The 24753-nt window shown below is 38.8% G+C and overlaps 1 protein-coding gene across 1 annotated transcript in view; it reads left to right on the forward strand.

Annotated features, from left to right (window-relative positions):
* Positions 1 to 858: 858 nt before the first annotated feature.
* CYTIP (cytohesin 1 interacting protein) overlaps positions 859 to 24753 on the forward strand; it is a 32353-nt gene continuing 8458 nt past the window's right edge. The window contains exons 1-6 of the mRNA XM_080799656.1: positions 859 to 1033; positions 8452 to 8501; positions 8716 to 8770; positions 13651 to 13753; positions 13963 to 14056; positions 16907 to 16976. Coding sequence (XP_080655782.1) covers positions 860 to 1033; positions 8452 to 8501; positions 8716 to 8770; positions 13651 to 13753; positions 13963 to 14056; positions 16907 to 16976 — 546 coding nt within the window. The 5' untranslated portion in view covers position 859. The remainder of the gene's footprint in view (positions 1034 to 8451; positions 8502 to 8715; positions 8771 to 13650; positions 13754 to 13962; positions 14057 to 16906; positions 16977 to 24753) is intronic.

Below are 24753 nucleotides of genomic sequence, written 5' to 3' on the forward strand. Positions count from 1 at the left end.
TATCTGTGATCTTGTGTACTTCATGATGGTGCCCTTGGCCCATCTGAGCCTTCAGGGACCAATAGACAACATTCTTGTGCCATCACGGTTTGCCTGGTATCTTCCTGTCCTTTCCATTCTTCCCCCAGGACCACATGCTGATGCTGCTACAAAGTGCTGTCTAAGATAGGGCCAACTTTGAGCTCTGAGTGTGCTGGTCTTCCCCTCTCATTGTTCCTTATAAAGATGATGGATCATTTTAGTTAGGACAAACTAGTAGAAGGGCAACCAGAAGAATTCTGAATGGTTACAGCCCAAGTGGCAGATATAATGTCTTTTTGATGAACATTAATGAGCTAGGGTGTACTTCGGGGAAAGTACATTACAAGGACTCCACGAGAGACATTATGACTGGACCCTGTCCTTCTTGCTTCTATCCACAAAACTCAGTGTCTGCATATCCTGACTTTGACACTGCACTGCCATAGTGAGTAGGAGAAAGTGTGGGTAACACATGGCAGAACTTGGGGAAATTTTTCTTTCTTCCTTTAAAAAAAAAAGGCAGATGGTGTTTTGAACACAACTTGCCATAGAACATAAAAGCATGAGAGTTCTGGCTGTTTGAAAGAGAAAAAAATAAGTTGCTGTTTTTTAATGGTAAAACTAGTTTCTTCCAGGAGCTTAAAGAAAAAAAAAACGTTGAGAAATGGGAGTGAACTGCAAGATAGGGTTTGTGTAACAAGTACCTAAAACCACAGAAGTCACATGGGCTCTTTCTGCTTTGCTACTTTTGACTGCTTGTCAGAGAATTAGACTTTTAGTTTCCCCTGTCCTGCAAGGCCACTCAACCATGTGCGAGCTGGAGTAATCTTTATTCACAATGTCTTTACAAAGGCTCACACAACAGGGCAGCAATGGCAATTTGGCGGACTACTGTGCTGGTCCAGTGTTTAGCTCTTACCCCCAGCTCAAGGGAAGCTTGCGAATGGATGATAATAGAAGGATTCAAATGCTGGCAGACACTGTGGCTACTTTGCCTCGGGGAAGAAAGCAGGTATGATTACTGTTTTGTATTTTCTAAGTGTTCATGTTCTCTTGAGCGCAGAATTGATATATTTGTCTGGCTTCACACCGAAATTGTATTTTAGAGGCTTTGGAAGTAGTCACTAAGAGTATAGGTGAGGAAGGAGACAGGGAGCCCACAGAGCTCATGGACTAGTCCAAAAGATTTAAGACCATAATAAAACATTTTTTTCCAGGCAAAAATTTGAAAGGAGATTGTTTTTCTCGTGTGAAGAGGTATTGAGGTAAAATGAAAATCGTTGAGTACATCGAACTTACTTAGTGCATATAGACATGGCCAGTTTGAGAATTATTGATCTTTTCCCCCTGGATGTGTCTCATTGATTCCTTCCCTCCCAGGTGCACTCCTTGATAGTTATTTCCAATCCAAGGAGAGTACTTTTCCTTCAGGACAAATTTCCTTCAGGACAAAGTTGACTACATTATTTTCAGTGCTGGGGCACAGACACTTTCCTAATGTTATTGGGAATTAAGGCTTTTATTGGATGTGTGAATGGCTGGTTGAATACCAGCTCAGTCACTTCCTAGCTGTGGGACCTTGGGCAAGTCATTTGCCCCTCTAAGATTTAGTTTTCTTTTTTTCTATAATGCTGATAACAATAGAACCACCCCAAGGAGTTCTTCCGTGGCTTAAGTGAGGAAGTGTGCAGTGCTTAACACATGACTGATGTGTAGTATGTGCTCAGTAATTATGCTATCGTTTTTCATTTTTATTGCAAGGTATTTCCCTAGAGATGAAAACTTATTTAGAAAAAACTATGTCCAGTTGAGTTCGTTTCTTTCATTCTATAATTTCCAGTTTTTCAAACAATATTTTAACCTCTTCAGGTTTTGGTTATGTAACTTGTTATCATGCTGCAAGGACATATCTGAATTTAGAATTAGAATTGCTTTAAAGCATGAAGTTTTGCCCTCAAATCCTACTGTGCATCACGGGCTCCTCTTAAGCCTCCTAATTTCAGGATTAGAGAGTTAGGGCATAGAGGGAGAGTCATGATCTTTTCTCAGTGATGTATATAGCTGATTCCTCATTATTTTTCACAATGAAGATATAGGCATAATTTGCCATGGCATGGATTTTTGATCTTTTTAAATTCCAAGTGCTTTTATGACATTAAGCTTAATCAAATGATGAACATTTCTATCAATTTACTACTTGCCTAAAAATAAAGCAGCTGTGGGAAGCACCAAGATATAGAGATATAGATATATATACATATATATATAGTTTCAGATATAGAGCAGTGTAGGAGGTACAGAGATGAGAAGAACACGTTTCCTGGTCTTGTAGGGTTAAAAATTCAGTAGGCAGAACCAATTGGCATTATACAACATAAATGCTCAAATCCAAGGACACGCCTTTTAAGATAACCTTGAAGGATACATATTCCAGTGATTGAAAGGTATTCCAGAACAAGGCAATAATTAATGCCCAGGCACAGATCTGGGGGCCTTCAGGGCACCTTGAGGTAACAGCACATTACTGTGTCCAGAGGACCCAGTCAGTGTCTGTGGGAGGGGAGGGGAGACCTCAGAGCTGGGCTGCTTTTTGAAACACTTGAACACTTCCCCTGATGAAGTAGTCCTTTGACCAGCACAGAGAGCCACTGGGTGTGTTTGAGCAGAAGAGGGTTTTAGGAACCTCACTTTAGAAACATGGTGTGTCGGTAAGTGGGTAGGGATGCGACTTTTGCAGTAACTGGTGGAAGAAGAAGTGGATGGAGAGGAGACCCAGAAACTTGGGTGTGAAAGGCAGTGAAGTTGGAGGAGTCACATCTGGTTTTAAGCAGGGGTGAAGACGCGTGGACTAAGAGAGGGCAAGCAGGAGGAGCTTATCGGAAGGAGATAATGAGGGGGATTGAGGCAGATGAAACACACTCACTGTGCATACATATATAACACGTACAAGTGAACATATACATGCACACATTCCCACACCGATGAATTTATCTGATGTTCTCCTCTTTTTAGGTCCTCTCTTCTCCCTTTTCTTGTATTCTTTCCCATAGTAAACCCTACTTAAACAGGTTTTTCTTCCTGCTGTGAGAATTACTGTGAGAAAAAAAAGAAAGCAAAACACGCCTCTTCTACACAATACTTAAGATTCTGCCCAATTATCATCAATGAGACTCGATGCAAGTTTATCCCAACATTTCAGAACTTTCCAAATGGATGTTCATTTCTTTTAAGTGGTTTTTAGGCAATAATCACCCATTTGGCACCGGCTGAATTGCAGACAACAAGATCCCTGTGAGGCAATCCCAGGCGCAGGTGTTTCTCTGCCCACTGTTATTTTCAACACTTTCAGGCTGACGTCAACAATTCATACTTCTCGTTATTGTTGGCTTTGGTTTCTGCAAAGCTTTATCTGGTGAGCCTCTAGTTTCAGATGAATCTTCAGAAGCATTTGGGTGTTTACACTCAGAATTGCTTAAAAATAGACTTCTGTGTGTGCATATTATCTCCATACCTGTATTTATAGGAGGTGATAGACATCGCAGTGCAGCTTCTACTTCTGAACATGGTTTCAGGGGAAAAAAAAAAAAAAAATCCCTGCAATGGAAGACACAGTGGGAAGGAGACCAGAGGAAATAAGGAGAGTCTTTACAAATGTGGTGATGCCAAAGGCGTAGTGATTGTGCCTGATGGGACAGTCGTCCAAGGGTAGTAGGTTGCATCAGGAAGGCAGTGTTCACCAAAGGCTGTCACGAGAGCCAGGGGCCTGAGGACCAGGCCAGAAACTGGAATGTGCCTCAGTAGTACCACAAGCTGCCTTTGCCTGCCAGTGTTGGGGTTTTCGAATTACTGCTCAAACGCAGCTTCTGAAGGGTGATTTCACCTAAAAGCTCAGATACAGAATTTTGTTAAGTGTGTATTTCTGGGGTGGACTCCACCCTCCAGGAGCTTTCTCCTCATTTCTGGCTTCAGCCCCATCTGAAGCCAAAGCTCCCAAGTGTTCCTAACTGCAACAAAGTATTTTAAGCATCCAATGGATACTTCAGGTAGAAAACTCCATGAATTTCACTCCAAAATAATTTGAAAAGTGTCCTCTAATCTAATATTGTGACACACCTGGAATCAAGAGCCCGCAGGTTTTCTTAGAAAAGATGCTCATGAGTCCACAATGAGACTTTTGCGGGAAGCTGTGACATATCTTTGGGTTCCTTACGGGCACTTACGAGTTAGGAAACTGAAGTCCACTCCATTAAGCAAGTATCTTAGCATAGTCTGCAGCACCCTGCTCTCTCAAGGCTCCTGGCTTAAAAGGGGAACAGGGAAAAAAGCTATATTCATGGAAGACATCAGTGAGAAGGAGGCAGGGACTAGAAAGTGAGCAGGGCACCTAATTTGTAGACTTTTGAAACAGTGGAAACAAAAAAACCACCTTCCCTGTTGATAAGGAACCTCTCCCCACCCCCAGGACTTTCAGGAAATGAGCACACTGAGTGGGGACCAGGAAGTAACAATCTGTTACTTAGCAGCAGAAGTGGCTAAAAGGATTGAACTTGGAGCTGCTCCCGGCCTGCCGCTCTTTGGCTAACCCTAACCCCTATCTTTTGCAAACTGACAGGTGAAATATCTGGTCTTGGCATCCTACTGAAGAGGAGCACTGTGAATCACTGCACAGCGGCAAAAATTATATTTTGAATATTAATGCCTGAACTTTTAAGGCATCTAACTAAAAACAAGAGGAATCATAAGCTCCCCCCACCCCGCCCAGGCATCTTTTTATCAGTGGCAGCGAGGGGTTAAGGAGCTTTGTCTAATCAACGGCAGTAATTGAATGTGTAATTTGCAGGCCTGCCAGATTGCCCAACCTAGATTTCTCATATTAGATAATGTGCAATAAAAGACAGCTGTTGCCAGCATATGCTGTTCATCACACACCGGTGCCTCATTCGTGTGTCTCGGTGTCATCACAGCAACCCTGAGAAATGGCTCTGGCTGCGAGGGCATTCGGGAGCACGGCCTCCACTGGTTAGATCCCAGAGCCGCACCGCGCACTCTAGGAGAAGGGCTGCAGGAAAACATCTTCCAAAGCTGAGACCTTCCATAAGGCCGCAGGCACACTTCTTCCCACTTTAGCAGGTAGTCTGGTGTGTGAGCAAGGTTGAACCCTGAGAACATTCCTTTCCACATCGCCTGAGTCTGACAGCCCAGATCAAAGACAAGGAGGCTTTGTGTCAAGATGTGGCACGTGTCAGAGAATTTGATGGTTCCTAATTTATTTAAATTCTTTTTTATTTAAATATTAGGTGCCTAAAAGAGGTTCATCGCTTATCCAGAGTAGAAACTAATTTATAATTTGACTTAGTCTGATTTTTCTTGTGTGTCACTGATAACCCAAATCAGTCAGTCCACAGGAACTGAGTCTCTGCCATGCGTCTCACGTTGTACTAGGCAAATATTTTCAGTCAGACAATTAGAAAGGTTAGGAAGAGAAAGGTGGGGCAGTTTCCTTCTGTCTGGAGGTCTTGGATTTGTCTTCTGGACTTAACAGATTTTAGATTTGAATTTAAATAGAGTGGTTTTTTTTATTTAGAAGACAAGGTTGCAGGTGGATCAGATGGAATCTTGAGGTTCCAACCATCAATGCTACGATTATTTGTCTGGCAAAAGGGCATTTAAAATTGCTGAGGAGGGGTGCCTGGGTGGCTCAGTGGATTAAGCCACTGCCTTCGGCTCAGGTCATGATCTCAGGGTCCTGAGATCGAGCCCCGCATCGCATCGGGCTCTCTGCTCCGCAGGGAGCCTGCTTCCTCCTCTCTCTCTGCCTGACTCTCTGCCTGACTCTCTGCCTACTTGTGATCTCTCTTTCTCTGTCAAATAAATAAATAAAATCTTTAAAAAAAATTAAAAAAAATTAAATTGCTGAGGAAAAAGTGGAAATTTTAATAACTCATTAATTCTTGCTATCATTTATTCGTTTGGCAGTTATGTATTAAGGCATTACTATCTTCCTTTGCTTTCTATTAGTCCTTTCTCTATGGTTCTTGTTGTTTTTGGATTGAGATTTTTCTTTTTTTGTTCTTTTTTTTTGGTTTGATTTTCATTTTTAATGTTGCCACATGTTTTGGATTTTTTAAATTTAATTTTATATTTTTAATGATTGCCCTTGAGATTTTCTTGTGAATATTTAAAATCTGCTGAAGGACAAAATTGAAAAGTATTTTAACTCAGTGGATATCTTTAAAAAAAATTTCCCTTTATAAGAAGGCGAAAACGGGGCACCCAGAACTACCTTCTGCCTTCCAAATGGCAATACTCACCTGACATTAGAAAGGCTCATTCTCATTTGCAACACTGTTTCATTAAACCCTCTCGGTCGCCCTGGGAAGAAAGCACTAGACTTTGTAGCTCCATCCACTACTTAAAATGAAATGTCTGCTTCTCATTCGCACCAAAAAAAAAAAAAAAAAAAAAAAAATTCCTCCTGAATTTGATCTTTCACCACTACTTATTTACTTATGTTGGTGTCTAGTAGTTTATTTCCGTTTGTCTATTTAGCTATTTTTAAGTTTCCACTCTATTCCAGGCCCCGCACTAGGCACTGGGGTGGAAAGTAAAATAAGTACATTCCCCAAGAGGCCCAAAGGATATCGATAATTATGTATAGAAGGGAGGTATTTGATTCAGCATACCCCTCACATAAACACACATACATGTGTATCCAGATATATGAATATCTGAATAATATGATGACTATTGATAGCAAAAGTAGTATTTTTAGAATAGAAACCCTAGTTACGATAACAGATAACGTAAGTAGGTATCACCTACCTAAGTACCTTAAAATCGGAAATGAGGGTAAAAGCCAGGCAGATAGAAATAATGAAAATAGATTAAGACAATGTGAGTGCAGTATTCCGGAGAGATGAGAATGCCGGCCAATGTCAAGTTCATCCCCTCCATAAGAAGGCACCCCATTGCATAGCTGGGTGGTTCCTGCCCATGTGTGTGTAGGGCAAACAGGCTGAAATAAACCATACAAATTGTTGGAGGCCTTGTACACTGAGTCCTTACAAATTGAAAACAAATACTTTTTACCAAATTTAGAGGATTTTTTGGATCTGGGCCCACCTAGTGCCATCTTCAGAATGATATACATGGTTTGAGGCCTAGAACTGAAAAGATAAGGAATTATAAACTGTAATTAATTTACACTGAATCAACAAGGGAAGATCGGCTCTTCTTTATAGTAGCTTTATTGATCAATAAGCAAATTCTGAACACTGAGCCATTTCAGAAAGTTTGTGAGAATGCTGGCATTTGGTACTTGGTAATTCAAACTCATTAGCAGTGATAGAGGCTTCTCTCCTAACAAATGCCTTAATAAGGATTTTGTTTGTGCATTAATTTCTTTTATGTGTTTTTTTTCCCTGATTTTTTATCCCCTTTTTGTTTTATTTGTAGTTGTTTGGAGAATGTGTTGCTCTTCTGACATTTTGTAATGTATTCACTGATAGACGACAAGCCTATCACAGTGACAGTGAAACACTATGGCTTAGCTAGTACCATAAGCTGACATTTTTGGGCCCCTGGACCAAGACTTGAGAAATGGCTAATTAACTTGTGTTAATTCCTAAAGAAATGAAATAAAAACACACACAGACTCACAGCAATCACCTGAGAAACAAGATGCTTCCTTTTGCTTATTTTTTCCTACTTACAAGGATAGAATATATCCTTGAAGTTTATGTGTATATAATTTTTTTCCAAAGCATGCAGCGGGGGTGAAGGGGCCAGTATTCATACTGTTTATAGCATTCTGAGGCTCCCTTCCTTTCTTGGCTGGAAATCTCATTGCACTTTTCCAATACTATTGCAAAAGTAAGTCATAAAACAGAGTTGAGATTTTGAGTCCCTGGTTTCACCTGAATTGTATTTCTGTATATGTGTTGGTTCTTTACAGATTATGATAGCCTTCTAAAAACAGTAACATATTGAATTTTTACAATAAATACAGTCATTTCATCAGTATCTCAAAAAAGTATCAAGTATTTGGGTTTTATATGCCATTCTATGGGTGTTGTTTTCTTCGGATTTCCGTGTGATTATAAATTGTGCTGGTTAATTTTTCAGGGGCTATTTTAAATACAGATTAGATATGACATTCTTTTGGAAGCTTTAGAGTTTTGCCACATTACAGGAACTCTTTTGCCGCAGTATATTATTATCTGAGCCTCTTTTAGCCTTTTAATGCTTGAACGTTCCCTTTCTCGGCTCTCCTTTTCTCCCAGTAGAGATTGGAAATTACTACCCTTACATAACCATTTCTCAGATCTGGGCCAAGGAAGGTGATAAAGAACAAATTCCTTTGTGATTTCGAATATTTTATAGATGTGTCTTAGGACCTTTTGATAACGGTGTGCTTGTTATATTTTTCAGCTTGCTTTGACGAGATCAAGTTCTTTAGGTGACTTTTCCTGGTCTCAAAGGTAAAGAGATTCATGTATTTTTTGGTCTCCCACCAGCATGCACTAACACACACACACACACACACACACACACACACACACACACACACATAGTCTTACATACTACAGTTTACCTGAATGTCAGCCATCTGCAACTGTGACAGTTACTTCATGATAAGAACGTGCCAAGTGTGAAACTTTGATCTTCATGTGTATTTCTACTTTATTATTACAGAAAGCTCATTACCGTGGAAAAACAAGATAATGGAACATTTGGATTTGAAATTCAGGTGGGCAGTTTTCTATTTTCCAGATTTTATTTTTTTTAAGATTTTATTTATTTATTTGACAGAGAGAGACACAACAAGAGAGGGAACACAAGCAGGGAGAGTAGGAGAGGGAGAAGCAGGCCCCTCGCTGAGCAGGGAACTCAATGAGGGGCTGGATCCCAGGACCCTGGGATCATGACCTGAGCTGAAGGCAGATGCTTAATAACTGAGCCACCCAGCCACCACTCAATTTTCCAGACTTTTCATGAAGAAAGTGGCTCTGGTAGTTTGATATTAGCGAGGAAATAGTGAAGTCAGGATTAGAGAGTGATGAACACTGTGACTTTTATTTAATGTGCTGTGGTTTGTTTGGGGTAGTTTTTCAGGATGCTAGGTATCATCAAGGAAAGAAAACATCGAAGCAGTTGAAATAAAACCCCTGAGACATGCTCACCTCCTTGTTCTCAGTTGCTTTAGTTTTCCTGTAAGTCTACTGATCTGAAATGCTTGGTATCCACCAGGTCTCAAATAAGAAAGTGAAAGACTCTTTACAAATGTGCATTTTTTTAAAAAAGGATTTTATTTATTTATTTGACACAGAGAGAGAGAGAGAGACCACAGGCAGGCAGAGAGGCAGGCAGAGAGAGAGGGGGAAGCAGGCTTCCTGCTGAGCAGAGAGCCCAGCACGGGGCTCGATCCCAGGACCCTGAGATCATGACCTGAGGCTTAAAGCAGAGGCTTAACCCACTGAGCCACCCAGGTGTCCCCGGATGTGTATTTTTACATATTTGCATTTCAGATATGTTTTGCATCATCATTTTTATACTGTATATGAGATTTTAAATCTATACTTTTGTATTCAAGAAATACTTGAAAGCATGTAAATTTGTGTGTATGAGGCTGCATGTATTCATATCTATCTCCTGTTACATTTGAAATACTAAAACTTTCATATCAGATATACAGAAGAAATTTGGACTTTTTTCTTTCTTTTTTTTTTTTAATTTATTTATTTTGAGAGAGAGAAAGACAGAGAGTGTGTGTGTGCGTGAGCAGGAAGAAGGGTAGAGGGAGAGGGAGTGAGACTCCCAAGCAGACTCCATGCTGAGTGTGGAGCCCCATGTGGGGCTCAATCTCACAACCCTGAGATCATGACCAAGCTGAAACCAAGAGTCAGAGGCTTAACCGACTGAGCAACCCATGTGCCCCTGGAGTTTTTTCTTAATGACAACACCTTACAGTTACTATTTGAAGCATTTTAGAAAAGTTGGGTTTACTTGCATGTTGTCTCATGCTCTAGGATGTTTCTAAGAGTCTTTATAGGTTTCTATTTCTAATAGCCTAAGAATTTCATTTTCTCATTTGCTGTCTGCTCTTTCGTGGCCATATTTGTACAGATGGTGAATCAGGTCAAATGAAGCCTAATCCAATTAAGTGCAATAGTAATAGCTTAAGTATTATTATTTTTTTTCTTCCATCTTTTGCATTTCTGTTAGATGTCTTTTGCATAATCATACTTTTTATTTTATTTTATTTATTTATTTGACACACAGAGAGAGATATCACAAGTAGGCAGAAAGGCAGGCAGAGAGAGAGAGGAGGAAGCAGGCTCCCCATGGAGCAGAGAGCCCGATGCGGGGCTCGATCCCAGGACCCTGAGATCATGACCTGAGCTGAAGGCAGAGGCTTTAACCCACTGAGCCACCAAGGTGCCCCACATAATCATACTTTTACACTGCATATCAGCTTTTAGGTCTTAGCTTTGATGCTGCTTTCAGAAAATTTTGGTGACTGAATATCAACCCCCAAATTGAAAAGTCGGTGTGTATTTGAAGATGAGGAACAGGAAACAGCCAAGTAAAACATGCTTTCTGAATAAAGAAACAGAATGAGTAGGGAGAAGGCTGCAAGAGGAAGAAAGACACTTTCTACTTTCTTTTCTTTCTTTTTTTTTTTTTAAAGATTTTATTTATTTATTTGACAGAGATCACAAGCAGGCAGAGAGGCAAGCAGAGAGAGAGGGGGAAGCAGGCTCCCCGCTGAGCAGAGAGCCCGATGCAGGGCTCGAGCCTAGGACCCTGGGATCAAGACCTGAGCTGAAGGCAGAGGCTTAACACACTGAGCCACCTAGGTGCCCTACTTCCTACTTTCTGAACTATTCTACTTTTAAATTTGGTGTAATCTGTAATCTGTAATTTTAAATTTGGTGTAGTCTTCTCTTAGGGTTTAGAAGCATAGTACTCTCACTTATTCCCCATTCACACAGAACACTCCTTTTCCATTGGAGAGACATGGCGCTTTTTGTGACTGCTTCTTTTTAAATGAGAATTATCCACAGGATGTGTAGCAGTTGCTACTGGAGACAGGATCAACGACCACTCACATATCCTATTGAGTGTGACAAATGGGGACCTTTTTTTCTCATTCTTCTGTGATATATGTCACTGTTTCCCTATGTTTCTCCCCCATACCACGAATGCTGACTCTACAGGAAGCAAGAGCCAAAACTATCCATAGTGGACAGCAGGCTGCAGCACCTTGAACCTTTGTAGGTCCACACTGAGCTGATGATTTCACTTCGGAATTGCAGCAGGTGCCAGGGAAGCAGGGACCCTCTCCTGTGCCAATTCCCATTTAGTGTGTGCTTTCCATTGCCAGCTCTGCCCCCAATCTAGTCTTTAGCATTCCTCAGATTCGCAGTTGTCACCAAATGGGGGAAATGCCCTGGGAACCTTTGGAAGACCAGATAGAGCCGTAAGTACCCTTATTGTGTGCCCACGATTAACATGTATTTGGGTCCTGGTCTCCCAAGTGAAGGGCATGTTGGAAAAGAAACAAGTCCATCTCCTCTTTGAATTTCCATGGGTGCTAGGTTTATACTGCTAATGAGAATTGCATGGTATGGTAGCAAGACAAACATCAGATTTCCACATATCAAGTTCATACTCTCTCAGTGCTGCCTTGTGGGGTTTTTAGGAGTTTCAATGAAATAACACATCTTAGAAATTACTGAGTAATGTGCTCGGTACCAGTAGATCAGCCAATGGCAGGCGTTGCATGAAGGTCACTGGGCCTGAGGGAGTGCAGTGTGACTTTTGTATCTCTAAGAAATGCAGGCGATTGTTATGTCACTGGCTTCTAAAAATGGGACCCAGAAGACCAGGTGAGAGAGAGCGAAATTATTTCTACCCATAACATTGGGTGCTCTGCCTTTTCTTCTCCATCCCCAACCCACACATTTTATACTGGTTGCAAACATATAAGCCAACTGTGTAATCAACACATCTGCCCTCCCTCTACTCACTTTGGTCACTGGACCTGGAGGGTAGATGTCACTGCTAACAAGAATTGCTATAACAGTGGTTTCCCAAAGGAGTGACTCTTAGAGCTTTGGTCCATGTACCCCATGCACCGGATCACCTTTCCATTCCTGGAAGTGTCCAGGCTCTAGCAAGAAGACTTCCTGGCAGAAAAGCTGTTTAAGAGGTCTCTGCCATAGATGGGAAGTATATTAACTGATCTTTAAAAGGTCTCTTCTATCTTTACGATACGGGGATTCGACATGCCTTGCAGAGAGAATAGAAATTCCTTAGATGTTAACAAAATCAAGTTTCCAGGAGTTGCTTGCATATGATTGACTTCTGGTTCTGGAGCCTGTATGTACGATAAGAAGGAACGAACATCAGTCATTAACGTCTCCACAAGGAAGCGGTGCTGTAATGTGGTTTAATTTTAGGAATCACATTACTTCACTCCGGTGCTGATTTTGATTCTCAGTGGAATGAGGCTTCATAACTTAAATGTGTGAAAAAGGCAAATATGTTTGTTATAGGTCATTGGGCCACTTTATCTAGCAATATTTATGCCGTGTTCTTGGTACACTTTGACACAAAAACAAAAACAAAAACAAGCTGCTTTTGCCAAACTGAGGCAAGAGATGAAGCATAAATTTTTCTAATCTGGTTGGGGGGCTAATGAGCCGGTGAGTATTCAGGGCAGGCATAGCAGAAAGCACTTAGACAAGAAGGTAATCGCGTCAATTATAGTACTTTTGAAAAAATGCAGGGCAGATTGTCATTATTTGCAGAGCTCTGATTTAAAGTAATTATTGTTGGCATATCTCCCTTCCTGGATGTGTAGTGTTCCATATGCTGCTGTAATGAGTGCTTTAGCTTGGGAGAAATACACAGAGATTTTTCTCTTTGCTTTTGGCTACTATTGTTTTATCCCATTGGGAAATAAAAACCTGATTTTTCTTTTTTTAAGATTTTTATTTATTGATTTGACAGACAAAGAGTGTGAGCACAAGCAGGGGGAGAGGCAGGCAGAGGGAGAAACAGGCTCCTTGCGGGGGTCGATCCTAGAACTCTGGGATCATGACCTGAGCCCTTGAGCCGAAGGCAGACGCTTAATGACAGAGCCACCCAGGCTCCCCAAAACCTGATTTTTATTAATAGATATATAATAATGAGAGCATCAGGTGGTCTTTTAGGCTTGAACATACAAAATCTTGAATCAGAGTGATCATGAGTGGCGTGGGGGAGTGTCAGGCAGAAAGAGAGGCAGAAGCACACTCCCCGCGGAGTAGGGAGCCCCATGGGGCTTGATCCTAGGATTCTGGGATCAGGACCAAAGCCGAAGGCAGATGCTTAACCAACTGAGGCACCCAGGTGCCCATTCCCCCCCCCCTCATTTTTTAATGGATGGGGCTTGCTACAGATTGCATTATGGAATTTCAAATTTGGTATTTTTGATTCAGTTCATATTCAAGAAAGCCTTTCCAAATTGTTCTTGGTACTTACCTACTATACCACTTAAGGTAATCAATACCATTTTATTTTTTAACACATAGATTTTGAGTTTTTTTGAATAGTAATTATGTATCACTTTAATTTTTACAGACTTACAGGCTCCAGAACCAGAACTCGTGCTCCTCAGAGATGTGCACTCTGATTTGCAAAATCCAGGAGGACAGCCCGGCACACTATGCTGGCCTGCAGACTGGTAATTTGTAATTTTGCTCATGTTAGGAATTATTTAAATAGCAAGAACAATTTTATGATGTCAAACGTTGGGATATGATTGCTGCTGTGAATTATCTTCACTCCTTCATGTTGCTAGGGTTTGGGGCTTGCTTCTTTTGTTTTCTTTGGATGTCAGGAGGGGTTATTTAAGCAACTGTTCTAACAACTACTTTTCTTGGCATCTCCCAGGTGATGTCCTTGCAAATATCAATGGCGTGAACACAGAAGGCTTTACCCACAAACAAGTTGTTGACCTGATCAGATCTTCGGGAAACCTGCTAACGTAACTATACATCTGCTTCCTGTAGGGGCTTCAAGAATGTTACGGTCTCTCATAATGCCTGTTGAGTGAATGAATAGGCTTTTGTTCAGGATCACAAGAAGGGAGGCCATGCACCATAGCTTTGGGACTGGGTACAGACATTCTTTATCAGTTCCTTTTGTTTCTCAAGGTTTCCTCAAATTTGAACATACTGTCAACATCTGAAGTCAGAGGACATCAATAGCTCAAACGTCTGTGTGGGAGGGATAGCATTTAGAAAATTTATTTTTTTATGTCAGATTCAATGAAACTGGCACACATTCTCTTTGGTCAGAGAGGAACTGGTCCAATTTCCATGGTTGATACAATCTTGTGGTTAGAACAAATGAAAGGTCAGAAGGGCTGAAGTTTTTATTCTGATACCACAAGCCCATTGTTTTTCTTTTCTGGTGTCCCATTTGGAAGGAAGGAAAAAGTCTGCTCAATCCTTTCTGCCCTGCAATACACACATTCACACCTACTAATATTCCGGATTTACTAATAGGAGAGTGGCCTCCTCAACTAGAGATTTGACTGACTTCTCCACCATACCATCCTTAGAATCTAGTAAGACTTCAGTAATTAGTAGAAAGATGGAATTTGCTCAATCATTTAAATGATATTTATTGAGCAAATACTATGTTCCCAGCTTTGCGATAGGCTTAGGAGAGACATGGGCAAAAACTCTTGCACTGTTTTATTGATTGTGGGAGGAGATGGACAAGGAAAGCCTCCAGAAGAAGTAATTTTGATATTTCAATTATGATCACGCTGTTAAGAAAGTAAAATAAGGAATAAGAGGACTGCTGTGTAGCTTAGGTGTTGAAAGGGATCTTATCTGAGGAGAGGAAATCTGAACTGAGACCTAAGGAAAGAGAAAGGATGGTCATGTGAACTCCTGCTGAAAGCGTTTCAGGCCAAGAGGGAGGTCTCTGAACTCTCAAAATGGGCTTGGCATGTCCAAGAGAGAGAGACAACCAGTGGCATGGGTGGTTGGTAGATTAGGGAGAGTGTAAGAGACGAAGGCAGGGAGGAGAACGGGGGTCTTGTCGGGCCACGTAGTTTAGGATTTATTCTGCCTAAGGTGGGTCTTGCATTACCTCCTTCATTCTTCTCAGCCACCTTGTGAGGTTTGTTTTATTTCTTTATAGAGAAAGCGGCTGAAGCTTAAATTAGGTAGAGTGGAGATCAGTTATCTAGTAAGTGACTGGGCTAGGATGTGACCACCTGCTCTGGATGCCAGCATCCATTCTCTTCAGCTGCCCCACAGTTGCTCCTTGCAAGCTGCCCATCGAAAATCTGCGGGATGCTCTTCAGTGATCCTCGTCTAAAACTTCAGAGATGCTCTGGGTGTGCGTGGGAGTAGTTTTAAAAGATGACTCCTGATGGTAGATGATCTGGATCTTGTGAGTTCAGGGTAGAGGATGGGTGGGCTCTTTCCTCCAGAGAAATGAATCTGTGAGGCTGGAGCCATGTAGAATCCAAAGGGAAAAGGTGGCAGTTAGCATCAGAAAGCTACGTTCCAAACGGGTGAAGTGGGCAGAATGCAGGGATATAATTAAGGCATAATGGATGGAGACAAATGGAGATCCGGAGATCAGGAAAGCAAGAGACATCTGTCTAAATACTGAAGAGAACAACCTATGTGTGCCTGTAGCTCTGCGCGTAGACATCTGTTGCTTGGGTGGGTCAGATGGGCAGTAGGAGTCCTCTTGAAACAGATTCACGGGATCCTCACTAGTGCCCAGAGACAAGACCACCCTCATGAGAAAGCAGACAAAATCCTGGCTTGCATTATCATCTCATTATCTTGGGAATGATATTATTAGAAATAGAGAAAAACAGGTCTTGGTATTTCATGCTATTGTTTTACCATGACTTGAAACATTTCTGCACCTTAATATAATATTTACAGCTTACTTATCAGAAGGAATTTGAACCATTATTTTAAAAATGCCTAGGTGTGTGACTCACACAAGAAATTTGTTATCTTATTCAGATTGCCGACTTACTAGTCAAAATAAAGGCGTCAGCATGAGCCCACAAAATAAATCAAATCAGTCAGGATAGAACAAATCTTTTTATTTTTAGAAAGACATTTGGTGTAGGGAGAAACGAACACCTTTAAACTGATAATTCTGGGATTGAAGTTTATAAACTTAAAAGGTTCTGAGATGTGAGAATGATACGAAGGTTATTATCTCAGCGGTTCTGGCTCTGTTTGTTCTAGTTGACAAATTAAGGCAATTTACAGAGGTACAGTTTCTTAGAATCCTAGGAAAGAAGGAACTTTTTCCCTTTTCCAAGAAATGGCATGATGATTATACTATTTGCAGATCCCTATTATATGTTGTTTTCATCGCTGGATCCCTCATGCTTAGCACGGGGTCTAAAGTCTGGCACATGGTAGATGCCCGGGAAGCATTCACTGAATAAAATAGGTGATTCAGCCAGAGCCCATAAGGATAAATTCCAGTAGAGACCAATAGTCATTGCCATGTAGTGGCGTCTACAAAACAAGCTATAGTTTACAAGTTAGCCAATATCTTTTCTTTCAACCACCCTCTCCAGGGGATTTTTGTTTTGTTTTGTCTTTTTTGTTTTGTTTTGTTTTGTTTTGTTGTGTTGTGTTGTGTTGTGTTATTTCCCTGCATATTGTCAGAAGATTCGGCCTAGGTCCAGATACTTGAAGTGCCGTGGGGATTATAACATTTATGTTGCTTTTTAAAGTATAGTCTGCTCTCCGAGTGTAGTACTTCATAAGGATGGTACTTGTTTGAAAGGATCACTCATTCTGCTCCTGTCCCCCACCCCTTTTTTTTCTTAAAACAGAATAGAGACTCTTAATGGAACAATGATTCTCAAAAGAGCAGAGCTTGAAGCAAAGCTGCAAGTTTTAAAGGTAATTTAATTTAACACAGTGAGACACACTTTTCACCCTTGAATGTGTGAGTGGTAGAATAAAAATGTATTTGAGGGATTGAAATAGCCCTTGAAGATGAAATGTCGTGATGAGTCTAAACTGCTGAATTATCAAGAGCCACACAATTACCTTTACAGGAATATTCAATTCTACAAACCAGGGCAAATCACTTTCTTCCTTCCTCCTTCTGTGTTTCTAGGAGGCTCAGGAAGGCAACAGGAAGGCACATCACTTGAAGAACTTTTCACTAATGCACCTGTGATCTCTCTTGATTTACATTTTGGGGGGCGGGGGAACAAAGGAGGAGTTGTTGGTTTTTCCTCATTTTTTTCCAAGTGCTGCATGTGTGCAGGAGGACCCGGAAGCTTTGCTTTTCCATTGTCCTCTTCTGGGTCCTTCTGCCCTGCTTCATTCTTCCTACAAAAATCATCTCCCTCTGCTCCTGTGGCTGTCCTTGAATCTACTTTCATTGGCAAACACGCAACCAGTTTTGAAGTGGAAAAAATGAAGTTTCCGGGAGATAGTACACAATGCAAAGAGTTCAGAGAAAATTCCCTTGGAAGGCTCTTTCAGGGTCTTGAAAATCTCAGTTTGCTAGGCTGGTGAGGCTCTGCCAGGCTGTGAAGTGCAGACCCTCATTCGTGTGCCTTTGAGTCATGATCCTGCAGACGCCATTGACCTCTTTTTCCCGAGATCTCCCCTGCGTGGCACTGAGGTGGCCAGGCTGAGCAGAGACCCCAGGGCTTACAGGCAGGCTGCTCAGTTGGACTGTGTTTTGCAATAGTTGGCATTTATAAATTTTCTTTATGAAGTATGTACTTCTTAATTATTGAGCCCATGAGGGTAAAGTTACTATGTTCATCTTTTATCTTGTATTCTTCCTCCCCTCATATCTAGTTCATCGATGAGCCCTGTGTCCTTCTGTATCAACACTGATTTTATACTCTTGTCATTTTACTTGTCGTTGGGATATTTTGAATTAATTTGTAAAATTCCTTGAAAGGTTCCTCTGTTCAGAGTATGATAGGAGTTGACATTTATAGAATAAATATCAATTGATGCCTTTATGGTTTTCACCTTTCCTACTTCAAACACAGGATCCTGACCTCTTAATTCAGGTCTTTTATGCACTTCAAAAACATTTTATCTTTTCTTTATACACTTTCATGTAGCTTTTACTATGTTTATTCTTAGGTGCCTTCTAAGTTTTCTTGCTACAATGAACATGATTTTTTAATTTTCAAAGATCTCTTAATTTGTCGCTATTAATTTTTGCGTAAATTTTTAAATCTCATAGTCTTGCTGAACTCTCTTTATTCCAATGTTTGTAGATTCCCTTAGATTTTTTTCATGGAGGCATAATATCTGCAGATACTGAAAGTTTTGCCCCTTTACCCCTGGTTATTCAACTACAGTTGATCCTTGAACAGCACAGGTTTGAACGCTTGGGTCCACTTATATGAAGTTTTTGCTCTTTTATAAATGAGGTACAACATTGCAAATGTATTTTCTCTTTCTTGTGATTTGTTTAAAAATATTTTCTTTTCTCTAGCTTACTTTCTTGTAAGAATACAGTATATAATATAACATAAAAAAATCTAAAAAAAAAAATCTGTTAATCAACTGTTTATGTTATTGGTAAGGCTTCCAGTCAACCCTAGGCTATATTAGTGGTGAACTTTTTAGGGAGGCAAAGTTATACATGGATTTTTGATGGGGCAGGTATCAGCACCCCAAACCCCTGTATTATTCAAGGGTCAACTATATAATTTATTTTTCTTCTCTTACAACATTGATCGGGATTCCTGCAAATAGTGATAATCTTATTCTTGACTTTAAAGGGAATGCCTCTAACATTTTATCATTAAATTTTTGTATGGAATAAACAGGGCTTCATATTATAGGTAAGTTTTAAAACTGTCAAAACTGAATTTGTTTTTACAAAAAAAGACAGTATTAGTGAGGATCTTTTTTTTAAGTAAACCTGGCCTTTTCACCTTCTCATGGAAAAAGGAAAGAAATGTACAAAATAAACCGGTGGTGTTATTTAAAACATAACTGAGCAAATAGGTCTACATTTCATGGAATAAAGCATTCTACAAAAAACACATTTCATGTTTCTAAGCAATTTCTGCTCCTTCGGTGTTTTCTCTTGAAATGTTAAAATTCGTAGGTACCAATTTTTTCAAATGAAGTATACATTTTTCAATATATCCATCCTTGCCCAGAACATCATGAGGACCTTAACATATTTAAATGTTCATCTTAAGGCCCCATCTTTCCTATTATTGCTTTACTTTGGAGAATTTTATCAATTTTTAGAATGGAAAACTATATATTTTTGTTCTGAGTAGCTTGTAGTGAACACATATGCTAACGAGTTGAATTGACGTGCTTGCTGTTTTCTGTTCCTTCCCTCTGGGTTTACTTTCTTTTTTGCTGTAGTACTTCCTGCAAGGGTAAGCAGGGCTTTCGTTGTCCAAACAAATCTTTCACCGCTTATGTTGAAGGAGAGTTTTATTAGGTGATTGAATCATTCTCAGTTGATATTTTGCCTCCTTAGCCTTTTAAATGTATTGTGCCTTTGATATTTTTGCTTATGGAAGAGCTCTTGTTGTTTATCCTTTGTAGGTAATCTGCATTTTCTATATTTTCTTCCAAAAGTTTTAAGGTTTTTCTTTTTTACACTTAAGTCCTGGATTCATCCAGAATTGATTTGTATGTGTGGTATGAGAGTATTCTACTTTAATTTCCATATCAATACTCAGTTCTCCTAGTACCATTTCTTTTAATCCTCCTTTTCCTCCAAAATGACCTGCAGCGAAGTTTCTGTTTTTAAGCAAGTTTCATATATGCATGGATTTTGTTATAGGCTCCATATTCTGATCCATTGTTTCTCTTAAACTCAGTTATTATACCTTTGTAATAAATATTGGTATCTGGTTGAACAAACCCTCCAGATTATTTTTGATTCTTTTGATCATCTATATAAATTTTAGAATCAGATTATCAAGTTCTATAAATAAATTTTGGAATTTTGATTGATACTACATTTTGTATAGCTAGCTCAATTTGAAGACTTAACATCTCTATAGTATTGTGTTTTCTTAGTGATAGACGATCTCACCATCTTTTTTTTTTTTGCTCATGCCCCCACTCCCTTCCCCTTCCAGCAACGACCAGTTCTCTCTTTTCATGAATCTGTTTCTGCTTTTTTTGTTTGTTTGACTGGGGGTTGTTTTTTTTGTTTTGTTTTGTTTTTGCATTCCACATGAAAGTGAAATCATATGGCATTTGTCTTTCTCTCTGACTTATTTCACTTAGCATAATACCCTGGAGGCCCATTCCTGTCACCACAAATGGCAAGATTTTATTCCTATTTATGGTTGAGGAATATTCCATTGTGTATGTATACCACATCTTTATCAATTCCTCTGCTGATGGACACTTAGGTTGCTTATATACCTTGGTTATATTTTTAAGTGCTACAATAAACTTAGGAGTGCATATATCCTTTTAAATTAGTGTTTCTGTTTTCTTTGGATAAAAACTCAGTAGTGAAATTATTAGATCATATGGTATTTCTATTTTTAATTTTTTGAGGAAACTCCATACTGTTTTCCACAGTGGCTGCATCAATTTGCATTCCCACCAATAGTGCATGAGTATTTTTTTCTCCACATTCTTGCCAACACTTGATATTTCTTGTTTTTGATGCTAGCCATTCTGACAGGTATAAGGTGATATCTTATTGTGGTTGTGATTTACATTTCCCTGATGATTAGTGATGTTGAATGTCTTTTCATGTATCTTTTAGCCATTTGTGTGCCTTCTTTGGAAAAATGCCTATTTAGGTTCTTTGCCCATTTTAAATGAGATTATGTGGGGTTTTTGATGTTGAGTGGTATATAGTTTGGATATTAATCCTTTATTGGATATATTATTTGCACATATCTTCTCCCATTCCATAGATTCCTTTTTGCTTCAGTGATGTGCAAAACTTTTAATTTTGTTGTAGTCCCATAGTTTATTTTTACTTTTGTTTCCCTTGCCTGAGGAGACATATCCAAAAATAGTTTTTAAGACCAATGTCCAAGAGATTGCTGCCTATGTTTTCTTTTAGGAGTTGTATGGTTCCATGTCTCACATTTAGGTCTTTAATCTATTTTGAATTTATTTTTGTGTATGGTGTAAGAAAGTGGTCCAGTTTCATACTTTTGCGTGTAGCTGCCCAGTATTCCCAATTAATGAAAAGACCGTTTTTCCTGCATTATATATTATTAACTCTTTTGTCATAGATTGGTTATCCATTAGGTGTGGGTTTGTTTCTGGGTCCTCTATCCCTATTCATTGATCTATGTATCAATTTTTGTGCCAGTACCAAACTGTTTTGATTACTTTGGCTTTGTAGTATATCTTGAAATCTGAGATCGTGACACCTCCAGTTACATTGTTCTTTCTCAAGACTGTGTTGTCCATTTGGGGTCTTTTGTGGTTTCATAAAAATTTTAGGATTATCTGCTCTAGTTCTGTAAAAAATACTATTTGGATTTTGACAGGGATTACATCAACTCTGTAAATTTCTTTGGGTAGTATGGACATTTTAATAATATTAATCCTTCTAGACCATGGGCATGGTATATCTTTCCATTTGTTTGTGTTGTCTTCAGTTTCTTTCATCAGTGCCTTATATTTCTCAGAGTATAGATCTTTTCACTTCCTTGGTTAAAGTTTTTCCTAGATATTTTATATTTTTTGGTGCACTTATAAATGTGATTGTCTTCTTAATTTCTCTTTCTGCTACTTCATTATTAGTGTATAGAAATGCAATAGATTTCTGTGGTTTAATTTTGTATCCTGCAAATTTACTAAGTTTATTTATTAGTTCTATTAGTTTTTTGGTTGTATTCTTTATGGTTTTCTATATATAGTATCACATCATCTACAAAAATTGACAGTTTTACTTTCTCCTTAATCAATTTGGATTCCTTTTATTTCTTTTTCTTGGCTGATTGCTGTGGCTAGAACTTCTAGTACTATGCTGAATAAAAGAAAGTGGACATCCTTGTCTTCTTCCTGATCTTAGAGGAATAGTTTTCATAATTTTAACCATTTTTAATTTTTTTATGTCTTTCAATAAAGTGTTATACTTTTATGCAAATAGATCCTATACATTTCTCACTAGCTGTATTCCTTTCTACTCATGGTTTTTGTTCATACTATAGTTTCTTTATAAAAACAATGAATGTTTTGATTGAGGTTGATGTATAGATTTGTAAAACCAATTTTATGCTATTATTCAAAGTATAGAATTTAAACTATTTCTAAACTACATAATTTCTAACAAATTATCTGTAGATTATTTAGGGTTTTCTGTGAAGATAATAACTGTTAAGGATGACATAAAATTCTCTTTCTTCACTCCACTGGGTAGGGCTTACAATACAGTGATGAATAGAAACTATAATTATAGGCATCCTTGATTGGTTTTTATTTTAAAGGGAATTTCCACTTTTTCCCATCAGGAATGAGCTCTCTCTATGAATATACTTTTCAGATTTGAGATGCTCTCTTCCATACTAAATTTCCTGGTAGTTTTTATAGTGTTTATATATTGAATTTTATCAGACACTTTTTTGTGCATGTGTTATTCTTGCTTATTTATTTTAAAAATATCTGTCAATATGGTGAATGACATTTAAAGATTTTCTAATGTAAAACCACCTTTGCATTTCTATAATAATTCAACCTGGTCATAATTTATACTTGTTTTTATATAATTATAGATTTGATTTGCTAAATTTTCTTTCAGATTTTTGAAGGTAACTTTATTTTATAGGTGGAATGGCCTGCAATTTTCTTTTCTCAAGCTATCTTCCTTTAGTTTTGGATGTATCATGTTCACTGGACTCTTAACATGAGCTGGGGAGAATCTTCCCCTTTTTCTTCTCTGGTAGAATTCTTGTAACTATCTGAATCATCTGGGGTTAGGGTTCTTTTTTGGTGGGAATTCTTCTAAACTCTGTTTCAGTTTCTTTATTAATTATAAGCTATCTCAGGCTTTCTGCTTTGTTTTGTTTTATTTGGGCCAGTTTTATTGAGTTAATGTTTTTGTTAAATTTTTAAATTTTTCAAATTTATTTTATGTGTTGAGAAAAAGAATTCTATTCTCATGTTTTTCTTTTTATGCCTTCTATTTCTCTCTTTCTCTCTCTTTTTTCCCCCCTTGGTTAAGTCCAACTAGAGGATTTTCTATTTTTGAGTCTTTTCAAAAACTGGTATTTCAATTTGTGGCATTCTTTTGTCTGTTTCTGGTTACTTTTAAGATGTTCTTTTGTCTTACTGATCTAAGAGATCCACTGAAATGTGATTTGGTCTAGATTCACTTCTAAATTCATACTGCTTAGAAATTGCAGTACCTTTTCAATCCAAGGATTTGTGAATATCTTCAGTTTTGGAAAGCTAACAGCTTGATCTCTTTGATTATACATTCTTCACTATTCCTTGAATTATCTTCTGGAATTCTTGTTAGGAATATTTTTAGAGTCTTTTGGTTTATCTTCTTTGTTTCCTAACCATTTTTTCATATTTTGTATGACTTTATCTTTTTTTTTTATGTTCTTGTTGAGTTCTTCAGTAATGTCTTTATTCTCTATAGAATGAGTTGTTCCCATGAATTTAAAGAGTTAATTAATTTTTTATCTTCAGATCATTCTTTTTCATGTCTATCTGTTCTTGCTTTATTTCTTTGTTTCAGGTTTCTTGTTCTGATTGACATTAATCTCATTTCTTCCTCAAAGGATTATAAATATTTTTGTTTTAAAGTCTTCTTTGGACACTGTTCTGTTTTCTTTCTTTCTTTTTTTGAGATAATCTATGTACTGATTATCAATTTTGTTGTCTTTCATACAATTTGGAATTCATATTGCTTATTTCCCACGCCTGGTGGTCTTTGCCTTCTACTCCATATTGTACTTGGGTTGCCTCTACCCTGCATTTTCAAGGCTCCCAACCCAGAGCCAGGTCTGGCAGCTAGCTTGCCTTTCTAGAGGATCCGTGTGCTGTTTGGCTCAAGTCATAGGCTGCATTTATGTACTTCTGCCTCTCTAGACACAAGCTCTACATGAGCCATGGTCACCATCAGCAGCTTTTCTCACCCCGCCTTCATGGTGGTAGAGCTTAGCCCAGGTTCAAACAGGAAACTTTTCTCTGTCCTGTGCCCTGATAAATAAGTGCATTTAAACTATAGATTTCTGCAGGATCCAAATTCCCAGCAACCTGTTTCTGCTTCTCTAGCTCTGGCAGATCTTTGGGTTCATCCTTGCTTATCTTCTTGCATTTCTTTTCCTTTTCTAATCTTGAAATTATGTGATTTCCAGTTTACCTCCTGAACCAGAAATGTCTGGATCTGACCTGTAACCAGGGTCAAGTTGGTTTCCCCTCCACACAATGACATTTAGTTTGTGTGTCCTGTGTACGTATGCATTCATCTTTTAAAGACTCCAGAGGCCACAAGCTCTTCCTTAGAAATGGGGGTCCATTCTGAGCTATGTTTTCAGGGATTCCCTTTCTTATAACCTATGATTCAGTTGTCTAACATGAAAACAGCACATCCACTGTGCTAGCTGGAGGAGCTGCTTTTCAATCTAGCTCTGCTTTTCACTGGGTTTGTAGCCCTACATCACACCTTTATTTTCTAATCTGGAACTTTGTAGGACTGATAGGAAAATTAAACAGCATGTTATCCACGAAAGCA

The sequence above is a fragment of the Martes martes genome (assembly GCF_963455335.1).
Source record: "Martes martes genome assembly, chromosome: 3".
Taxonomy (NCBI): domain Eukaryota; kingdom Metazoa; phylum Chordata; class Mammalia; order Carnivora; family Mustelidae; genus Martes; species Martes martes.